This window comes from Convolutriloba macropyga, unplaced genomic scaffold (assembly GCF_964194025.1).
Source record: "Convolutriloba macropyga unplaced genomic scaffold, txConMacr16.3 SCAFFOLD_677, whole genome shotgun sequence".
NCBI lineage: Eukaryota > Metazoa > Xenacoelomorpha > Acoela > Convolutidae > Convolutriloba > Convolutriloba macropyga.
The window spans coordinates 1-11,775 of NW_027451432.1; the positions used below are offsets into that span (position 1 = coordinate 1).

At 37.1% G+C, this 11,775-nt stretch overlaps 1 protein-coding gene across 1 annotated transcript; it reads left to right on the forward strand.

The window, feature by feature from the left end:
* Positions 1-119: 119 nt before the first annotated feature.
* LOC142356687 (uncharacterized) lies at positions 120-4,156 on the forward strand (the record flags this gene model as incomplete). Its single annotated transcript, XM_075408513.1, has 2 exons — positions 120-308; positions 3,959-4,156. Coding segments are annotated over 2 exons (353 nt in total), but the record flags the coding sequence as incomplete, so codon positions are not given.
* Between the last annotated feature and the right edge of the window lie 7,619 nt (positions 4,157-11,775).

The following is an 11,775-nucleotide window of genomic DNA, read 5'->3' on the forward strand; positions in this document are numbered from 1 at the left end:
CTAGGGAATGTCTGATAATAATATTTTATGGAATATCTCATTTAATGTTCTGATGTTTTCGTGATCTGTTGTGCTTAGATGAATTGAGTTAAATTGATTGTTTGTGTTTTTAAAATTAGGCATATCTGTAACGGGGGCAGACAATTATTGTAAACAGAACGTGAATGGTAGCAGATTATTTGGAAGTCTGGACGGCACTGAGGAACAACTTCATATGCTGCTCACACTGATGGAGAGGAAAACGTTTTGGCTCGGATTTGAAAGAGTCGGCAACACTTTCAAGACATTCGATGAAAAATCAGTTCCAGGCAACTATTCTCAATTGCCCACAGTTTACATAGCACAGGGCGTTTCAAAATTTGAAGGATAAATTTTCAATAGCCTTGAAGCGAAAGCTGGCGACTGTTATTCTCATCGTGGTTGCTTTTTCGGGTCTTTTCTTTCCCATTATAGCCCCCCCCACCTCCCCCCCCCCCCGCCTTCGTGGTCAGATAGCCTCCACAATCATGGTAATTATGCTATAAAGGGGGACTTTATTTTCATGTGGGCTATAATAGGAAAGACCCGTTTTGTCTTACAATTCAAAATTTTAGGTCCAAGGGAAACAACATTCAATGGACTATAGATTTGCGGATACCGAATTTTGGACACATTTTGATCAATAGTTCCAAAGTTGTTCCTATCTTAATCGAATTTTCTTATTTGCCATATTGCAAGTTTGCTGCAGGGTACAAATTTCAGAATGGTCAAATTAAACAAGATAACGCAGACAGCCAGTTTTTGCATATAAAACATTTTATAAACATATTTCGAATATGTTTATGAAATGTTTTATATACAAAAACTGGCTGTCTGCGTTATCTTGTTTAATGACCATTCTGAAATATATATAAACAATTTGAAACAATTTTAATTTTAAGAGATTCGCTGTGACCTGACAGTGAGCTCTCGACTTAATATCTTCTCCAGCTGCTCACATTTTTGGGTTAAACTCACTGGTGTTAAAATCTATAACTGCCACTCTTCACTATTGCTTTTGTCACTCCATTACATACTTCAATCCAACTCTTGCATATTTGAGATCAGGTTATTTTTATCGACATTCGCCCACCAGTCACAAATTTTTGAGTAAATTTGCTCGCTTTTTTTACTAGCTTTGCCTTTTGCTATCTTATAACATTGTAAAGCTGAATCTTTCTACCAAATAGCCGAGCCAAACAACAGGTTTTTTGGAACAACGGTGTTTTTGGAGATAAGTTTTAGCGTTTTATTTTATGAGTGTGGTTGTCAAACAGTTAAAACTACTTTTGGCAGCAAAAAAGCGGTCTCAAAAGAAAAATTTTTTCAATTTCACATTATGGACAATTCTTAACTAATCAGATTCTGCTTTCAAGATCACTTGACCCATTCTTATATTTTCCTTTTAGGGGCATCCCTTACTTCATAATAATTGAAGTGTAGCTGAATTTGAATTATCGTAATTATCGTAATTCCGAAAATTTTAACAAAATATTTTTTATTACCTGTGAAGCAGAAACTGGAGGCTAGTATTGCATCATCGCTGTAGTTCTTACCCAAAGACATATTGAGAAATTTCGGTAGCAACGTTATAGTAACTATTCTGAATGGACGACAGATTTCAGGATGCTATTTTTTGGAAGTTTGAAATGCTTCTCTAATTTGCCCTATTGCTAAATTGTCGCAAGGTAGAAAATTCAGATTGGTTCTAATTAACCTTATGCATTTAAGACAAGATTGATTAGTCTTATTGGAGTCAGCAGGATAAGGAACTTTTGTGAATTGATGTGGAGCTCTCGACTTGAACTTTTTTTAATTGAGCTCCCTACAATGACCTTTTTTGACAAGAAAAGCGTACAAAATTTTTGAACCCGTTTGCTGATTTGTTTTTACTGGTAGTTCCCTTTACCCTCTTAAAGCACTAAAGCATTATAAAGGTGAGCCATTCTAAAAACAATTTACTGGATTTGAAGGACGGAAATCAATAACCCATAAAAATGCTGTTGGTAAGTTAACTTGATATAAACATAACTGCCTTCCAAATATGAGCATTGCGTGCTTCACAAAATATGACGCGTAATTCAGAAAATATATAAACGTGAAACCAAAGTGAATTACAAGAGTTAAGATTAACAAAAGAGAAAAAAGAGGAAATTAAACTGTGCAGCCGAATAATTGCAGATAATTAATCGGTTCGGTACTAAAATTTCACAGACAAAAAACACTTTCTCAGCTTCATTTCGCAGAGATCGTTAATTTGCGTAATGTAGTCACACCCACAATAGCAACCTTACAATTCTGATAGAAAATTTTGTTTCCCGGGTAATTAAAAGCCATATTAAAACTTCGAACTTCTTACCTCAACCTATGCAATTTTTGCGTGTTGCATATGATTTTGTTGTCGTGAGCGTTTTATTTTTTGTAACGCAGGGAGCAGCAGGACAGAGATTGATGGAAAACTGTACTATGCCTCAGGTGTCTGAAAACAAATAGGAACAAAAATTACAGGACTTCTTTCAGGAATTTTGTCTGTAGGGATTTTCACTTGACACACGTATAAGTTATAAAATGCCGAAAGTGTGCAGTGCCAGAAATTAAAATGCTAGAATATCCTAGCCAATATCCTTCTACAACTTGCGTGTCCAAAGTTGACTGTTTTAAGCAGGACTACGGGACTCTGTGGAGGTGACATTAAAATTCTGGTGTTACATCTAGGTTATCTACGAGTTTCTCGACAATCGTCAGAAGATCTCAACTACTTCAAGCAGTCCACATATGAAAAACTCATCTAGACCGTTTTTGCCTAAGAAAATACACAAGCAGACCAAAATCACTTATGATCCAGAATTTGACTTCTTCAAAATTTTGATGCGTTAATGTGCTCGTTCAAAAATATTTATCAAATGACACGTAGAGACGAAAACGCTTTGACTTTAGTTTGTTTAAATTATGAAAAGACTCAGGCGAACCAAAAAATAATACAGACGTTATCTCGTTCGTGTTTAAAAAAAGTTCTATATTTAAAAGGAGCCCATGATGAGGTAAAATTTTGCGAAATTGCTTAATCTATCAGTGTATTTTGTAATAACTCACGTGCGCAGCTCACAGTAAGGAAAACTGCGATGTCAACAAGTTTTTGAAAAGCATAAAGCTGCATCAAAAGCGCCTGAAGAAAAGTGTAGGTCGAGACGCAAAAATATGTCTGTATTATAGAAAAAATATGATCGTATTTCTGTTCAGTTGAGTCCAGGGAGCTCAAGGTGATTAAACAACTGGGATCTTTTACGTTTGTGCCCCTCCCCCCAGTATGTTATGCGCCCCCAGTTTCAGAACACGTGCCATTACATAGTAAATCATTGTGTAAAAATATGGCACGTGCGTCTGGGGGTGCAAATAATATGCGCCCACTAAGATGGGGGGCACAAACGGAAAAGATCCAACAACTGATAACAGCGTACTTTAAGCTGAGAGTGGCTATGGTCTAAATAAAATAGAGGTATTTACGATTCGTGATATATAAAAAATAAGTTTTACAGTCTCATCAAATGTTTCTTTCATTCATTGGTATTTCAAAAAGATGATTTGACCCTTTGCGTCAAGGAGTCGTTTGATGTTATCCATGCTGTTTTTGTTGCATCGGCTATCCATAGGGATTATTGTACAACATCAAGAACTTCTTTTAACTCGGGGTCAACGCTGCAAACAAATGGTAAATAGTAAATACAGAGTTGGTGCGTCTATGGGGCAGACTTTGGCTCGACTGTAAGTAGTGCGTTTATATTACTCGTTAAAAAATTCCTCGCCTGTGTATGTTTGAACGCAACCCCTGTGTGAGTTCAAACAATGTTGTGCGTTATAAGGGAGGACCAATGAAAACCTTGACTTGGGCTAGCTTTACTGGTTATTTTCCTGTTCAAACTGAGAATAGTTGTTGTGGCAGTGAGTAACATTTTGTGGGATGTAGGGCAGCCAGAAGGAGAGACATACTCCGCTGTTTACTGCTACACAGACTGCTCCAACCGATTTCCAAACGTTATACATGACGTTGCGAGATATGAAAAATACGACAGGTTCGTTTGCGACAGAATGGCAGCATTGAAATAAAGATCACAACTCGAGTCTGTCCCTTAACACCCCCATCCCCCAATTGCGGTATACTTATCGTAATAGGTGGGGGAGGGGGCTATACGTTTATAACCACTAAGCTGGGGGCGACAATGGAAAAGACCCCATAATTATTTATGATTGGTTATTAAACATTTTCCAAGGCGCTGCTTAAAATTAATCATAGCGATAATTTAGAAAACATGACAATGATAACATGACGCCCAGGCCGAGGATTTTCCCCAAAAATAACGGGGAAAAGAGTGTAAAGAGTGTATAACTAAAAAAATTACACCCCTATTTTTCTGCTTAATTAAGGGTGGAAGAGTGTAAAATTTAAAAAATAAAGGTTGAAGGAAGCAATGAGGATTGATCCCCATCTTCCTCCTGTCGAGCACGTTACTTTCACTGTCTGCAATAACGATTGCGCCAACTGGCACTAGTATCAGAGGTCTCAATTTGGTTATATTGGTAGTTGTGTAAGAGTGTAATTTTTTATCAGTCCACCCTAAATTACACTCTTTGCAAAGAGTGTAAAAAGAGTGGAGAAAAGAGTCTAAATACAGTGCAATTTTTTTAAATTACACTCTTATCCTCTATCCCCTATAAATAGGAGTGGAATACGCTTTTCACCCTAATCCCCGCAATTAGAGGCGGATTAGGGGTGAAACCTCCGCCCGGGCGGTGATGATGCTCACTTATTGAACATTTTCCGGTTTGTTGTGTTTAAAATTAATAAACAATTACATCTACAATTATTTCAGTTACATAATCAGAAAAGAGTGAAGTAAATTTTTCATATAAAATAGTTTTCAGCAGTACAAATTCTAGGAGAGTTACAAGAAGCAGTTAATAATATTACTTCCATCAGAGTATTATCCTAGAAGCAAATGATCAATTTTAATTTCCTGGTGAAATATGGTCCTTATCATATAAGCCTGGAAGCAAAGCAAAAGAAAGGAAAATTAACAAATGATACCTGATCTTTGTCTGATCAAACAAAAACAGAAAGTGCGACCCCTCTCATGCTCCTTTTACTGGCCTTTACCCTAATTCACCGCGCGCAGTTTCATCTCGTTGCATTTCTGAAGCAGAGCATTTGAATTGCAATCAATACGGAACCACACATGACTTGATGGTGGTCAAGCAAGCCGATAGGCAATCAAGTCGATTCTGAAAAAGTGCGGACAAGTATTCCAACATTTTGGACATAGATCTATTATAGATTGTATTTGCCCTAGTCTAGACCTGGAATTATGAAAAGACCTATTAATTCCATATGGCGGATTGGGGTCTTTCCCATTATAGCCCTCTCTATATTTTTGAGGGGGGGGGGGGGGGGGGGGCAGAATGGGAAAGACCCAAATATTGATTTAAATTACATGGTTGAGGACCCTAGGTAAAGTCTCGGCTAATTCTTTTCATATACGAAAATGAGTCAAACTAAAAGTTCCGCCAACATTTGGGTTCGATCTCGTGACCTTTTCCTGCCTTCGGCTGTGGGTACCCAATGTTTTAGTGTCTAGTTAAAATCCAGGACACGTCCTATTGTCTAGCCAAACTTCCAGTATGCTTTTTGTCGCTAGCTAAATTCGAGGACGGTTGTTTTAGTTCCAGCCAAAGTCGAGGTCATCACTTTAAGTCCAGACAAATTATTTCCATACCAAATATCTATCCATGACAGTCTTTTCATGCCTTATATCAGCCGAGGACGGCCTTTTAATATTTCCAGGTCAAGTCTAGGGTGGCTTTGCTGCAATAAGCAAATCCCTTTTATTTGGGTTACATCGGATGGGAAGCAACGCCTCGGACTGCAATCCGCTGAAGCTAACAACAACTGGATGCTTTGAAAAATGATGCATTTTGTTTTCATGTGTCATTGGAATACAAAATAAATAAAAAAACTATGCACTGCCTTGATTGCAATGTTACATAACATTCAGTTTGCTTTCACGTCAACTTATTTTTACTACGACTTACTTTGTGTTCACCACTCCTTGTCAAATAGGTATTTTAGTGAGATGTATACTAGCACTTGTCACTTTTTCCCCAAGGTGGTTAAATTGTGACAAATTGTCCGAGGAAGAACTGCATAAAGTTTCCGCCGAGTACTAAGTGCTGATTAAAACGACAACACGCATTTACCTATATTTTTTTGAAAAGAAACCTTTTTGTCCGACTGAAAGTTTGAGAAACCTACGAGAGGCAAACTGAAGATCATCACATAATTAATTTAGATACGTCCTCATCGTTCTCCTAAAACTGGAGACAATCCCTCTGTCGTTGAGTCTGGCGTTGACTGGAACTCACACGTCCTGAGTTAGTAAGGGGAGTAGCGGGTGTTGTATTAGCGTTGCTCATGTTTGAGTGAGAAAGTGATTCGAAAAATTCCGCGTTTTCATAGATGGAATGAATCATAGAAGTTTTGCGGCCGTTATGGGCAAAAAGCAATTCAGAATCGTTTACTATTGGACTTTTAGTGGCGCGAGTGGTATCGTCGCCACCTACTGCGTTTATTTGGTTTGACTCACAGACTTTTGTTTTAATGAATTGATTCTCTAAATAATTTAGAGTTGAGAGCTAATTTAACAAATATTTCCCTTTTTCGGAAATAATGATTGTGAAGAAAAAGTTTTTGTCAGAACAGCTGTTCAATTTCATGATTGGTTTTTCGTCCATATGTTCTTGAATTTCCAGGTAATCTACAATATCGAATATTGATTTGACAATGTGTTTACGGGACTTAAAAATTCGAGAGATGGGGCCAGAGAAAATTTAAGCTAATTGTAGTCCGATATTATATTGTGTTTGATTGACATTATTTAATTGCTTCCTTGAATCTCTACTATTAATAGACCGACGACCAAGATAATCTACCGTTACTTTAACGTTCTAAGCTTTCCAGTCGATACATTTTAATGTTGTGACAATTACACACACAATTTATATTGCTTCTCTTATAAAGGTTTTGAGGTCCTGCGTTATTGGAGTCTACAATCAAAGATGGTGCTTGTCTCCATTGAATACCGCATGGGTTAGATTTTTGTGAATTATTGTCCGAGCGCCGCCTGACACCACCAATGCTTTCGTTTCGAAATTTCCAAATTGTACTGAAATATTTACAAATTCTACCTCACGTAAATTTGGATTGTTGTATACGAGATGGACAGAGTTGTCCTCTGTTTGGTTGTAGTCTGCGTCATAGTTTGAACAATTTGAATTATGTGACTCGTTAACTGGTGACCGATTGCGTTCGTGAACTGATGTTTCGACAAACTAAAGCAGAATGATTCTTTATGCAACAATTCTTACATTGTTTTACCTGTGTCAGACAACTCGTTAGGTGGGTCAGGGACCAGGAGTTTCCGCAATTTGGACAGTGAATTAATTTTCTGAGATTATTTTGTTGCTGTGGTCGGAAGTTGTTATATTGACTATTCTATTTTAGTTGTGCAATGATTACCGTAGGGTTTGTTCCAGAGGCCACTATGTATGCAAAACGGCCAGAGATCTTCAGTTGATTTTGAATCCTTTTTTTATTTTTATTGCCAGTTCTGTTGCCTTTTTTGATTGCTATTGTCTTTTATAAGTAACTCACGTTGGATATCGCCATCCAGCATATCAGATATGAAAACCGCACGGTATACAGACCCTTCGTAATTTCAACTTTGGCAATTGGGAACAAAATATTTCCTTCAGCATCCAAAATTGAGTATGACAAAGAAACGGCCTTACTGTCGCAAATCGTACATGGGCGATCTCCACATAGAATCCCCGCAGCTTCAATATTTGGCATCTGTTCAACCAAATGTTCGGCACCTTTTTGGTTTTTATCCGTCATTCTGACTCGCTTTAAGTTGTGCTATTTTCAACGTTTGCTTCATATACAGTCTCTGGTGAGAGTTTCACATTCCTTGGAAGGGCTTCATTGAGAAGGTCGATTAAAAAGCCTTTTGCGAGGATAGCCAACTTCAGTTCCACACGTTATATTTCACAGCATAGTGGTCCCGAAGTCAGCTCATCCCAGAACTGTTTAACCGCAAGAAATGCACGTTCTTTGGATGCCGACGGAACCACCTAATGCTCAATTGGGGCAATTGAGCATTCTTAAGACAATTGCTTCGTGTTATGAAGAATTAGAAGATTGCTGCGACTCCAATACCTCTAGTGCGCAGTAGCTTTAACTTAATTCAGTATAAAATGGAAAGCCGTTGCGATTCTACTCTGTTGATCAATTATATGGAAGCCCATTAAGTTCCCACGTTCTTGGTTAAGTCAGCTTAAAAGAAAGAGATTTGGGATTCACGATTAATACGAGTAGATTGAACTAATAATAAAAAGTGGGCTGCATGAGCAGATCCCTTCCTCACTAGACGAGAAGTAAAGTCAAATTACGTGACAAAGAGTTTAAACAACGTCGAAAATCATGAGAGTATAATCTGGTACAGAAATTTCTTCTGTACCACACACATATACTTTTTAATAAAAAGCGGATCGTAGAAACCAAAAGACACAATAGGACTAGGAGTAATAAAAACTCCGAAAAAAAAGCAACAATAGTCATTGAACTGTCCTCTGAGGCAAGGGCAGTAAAATTGACCACAGCAGAAACCGGAAACAAACAGGAAACATTTTAAGAAACATTTGGAACATTTTAGGAAAATTTGAAAGGAACAATTTTAGCGATAAAGGCTTCTAAGAAACAACCTCCAAACTAAAATCTTCGTTTATCCGAGCTGCAAACATTAGAGAGTGTTGAAGAATTGTTGCAAAACATCCAATCGAACACCAAAATTGTCGACCAAAAACAACAAAAACTGAAAAACTCAACTATTTAGAATATGGAATGAAATTTTAATAAAAAGTATAACAAAAAGTTTTGTAAGATATTAAGCCGCTGCCTAACATCCGCAGACATTTTACTTCAGCCGAAAAGCTTTGAGAACAAAGCTGCATTGAAAACGCATTACGTGATCAAAAACATTCGCTTGCACTTACTTTCCTCACAGATTGCACTCATTTTTCACCCTTCGATGGCTCGCGGTCCAAATCCGATTTATCCTCAGCATAATACTAAAAAAACAGAAAAAACTACATAAAACAAACCAACAGCTGTTTCAGTTAAATAGTGTTTTAAATTTCAACGAAAGCATGAGGAGCAGAATATTTTATTCTGAATATCAGTTCATTCTCTCATTTCAAAAGAATGGAACTCTCCCAAAGCCACCACACTTATTGGGGAACGTATTGGAGCAGGGAAATTAAATTAGGACGCGTTGATAAACGTTGAAAAATTCAAAAAATTAAAACCACACGAAAGAAGCTACAAAAATCGTGCTCTGATAAAAAACTTTCAACAAAATGTACAATTAATTGAACAAAGATACAAAATGTTTTCTCAAAAACCAAGAACAGAGCATAAAACTTAGAAAACAGAACATAGGGCAGAAAATCGATAAAAAACATGAAAATTGACAAGAAAAAAACCAATAGAACTGCGTTAAAGACAGAGAATTTTTAAAAAAAATAAAAATATAGTTTATCTCAGTGTCTTAAACTCCGATGGGTAGGACTGCAATTGTATTGCTGTCACAGCTTAGTTTTAGATAAGTTGGGTTAGCAGCACTCATCTCTATTTAGATGTAATGCTTGAAATCACGGTTTTTTGAAAATGTAGTGGAAAGTTGATACAATTGCACTCTAAAAATTTGAGTTGGCAAACTTTTACGTTTCCCCTCAAATTACTTCTGGGCTCAAAGGAGAATTCAACTCTCCCAAAGCCAACACACAAGCTGGAGGACATATCGCAGCATTGCAATCTAAATTAGTACACGTCGATCAACAGTGAAAAAGTCAAACAAAAACAACACTAAAGAATGTACAAAAAATCATACTCAGATACAGAACTTTCAACCAAATGTACAATTATTTGAACACAGAAACAAAGTGTTGTCTCAAAAATCAGAAACAAAACATAAAATTTAGAAAACAGAACATAGGGCAGAAAATTGAAAAAAAATTGAAAAAGTTGACAGGAAAAAACCAACAAAAGCGTGCGTTAGAGGCAATCAAATTAAAAAACATTTAAGAAGTAGTTTATCTAAGTGTGTTATACTCCGACGGGTAGGCTTGCAATTGTATTGCTAGCAGAGCTTTGTTTAGACAGGTTGGATTTGTGGCACTTATCTGTTTTTAGATGTGATGCTTGAGGTCTCAGTTTGTTGAAATTGTAGTGAAAAGCTGATACAAATCCAATTTGAAAATTCGCCAAGGGAAATTTTTACGTTTCCCGTCATATAACTTCTGGGCTCAAAGCAGGAGCTAGAAAAGAACAACTGAATTAAGTTAGGTTAATGAAGAGAATGAATAGTCAATTATATTGGGCCGGCATGAACAATATATATCCTTTCTAGAAGGAGACAAATCAACTCCATGTGAACACATATAAGTCATAACTATATCATTCCTCAATTCGTTGAAGTCCCTTATTTCGTACACAATTTCCTCTTTTTTCCCAGCTGCATCCGCCGTTTTGGCATTTTATTGATAGCAAAAAAGTTCGAAACATAAAATAAACATATGTACAAAGCGTTAAAAATTCATCAGTAACTAAATACGATATAAATATATAAAAGTAACAATAATTACTGGTTCTTTTATCTAAAACTTTTTATTTGCTTGTTGTCATGACTAGTGATAATTAATTTTTTAATTATTGCATTAGGCAGCAATTAACTGTGATCATGAAAATTTGAGAAAACAACTCGTTTAGATTTGTCAACGGAATTGTGATGAGTTTCCACCGAATGCTAATGAATATGTAGAAAAAACACAACAAATGAGAGCATTTGAACAGTAAAATGACTTTAAACTGGAAAAATTCTACAATGGAATGATAAATTCTCAGGTACGCCACGAATTGAAATTAAAATTGAAAGCAGCTTATTGCAATTAAAATTGAATCAGGAAGTTTGAGTTAGGGAGTTTTAGTTTTTACTCTGATTTGATTCTCAGCGATCTGACATGCTGATCTCCTTTTCATATTCCGAATAATCACAACCCGGGAGAAAAGAAGTTTGTGGCTGGATTCGGTGATCAGGAGGACTAACAAGGGGGAGTTCGAAGTTTATTTCCTCCGATGGTGGTTGTGAACTTTCCTCCTGAGTGATAGCCGTGATTACAACATTCTGTTATCGTCATCATTTTACGACGGGAATAGATTCGGACTCACTGAGCAGACAGACAGATCTACCGAAACCGTAATAGGTGGAGGATTTTGTTGTGCGTGCATTCGTCGAATGTGGAGGTGTAGAATCGTGTGACGCCGCAAAGTTTTTAGGAGTAGGTGTACTTCAACCATGTGTGAAGGTGGTTGTGGTATCTCATAAACCTCGAAGGTATTTTTTAGAGCAACTGGTCACCTTTCTAACCCATTTAGGATCCAAGGATTTCGCCGTTCACGTTATGGGAATTGTTGAATAATCATAATCCGGGAGAAAAGAAGTGGCTGGCTGGATTCGGGGAGTTCGAAGTTTGCCTCCAGCGATGGTGGTTGTGAGCATTCCTCCTGTGTGATAGCCGTGATTACAGAATTCTGTGTCCGTTGTCATTTTAGGACGGGAACTGATTCGGACTTACGGAGCCAACAGACAG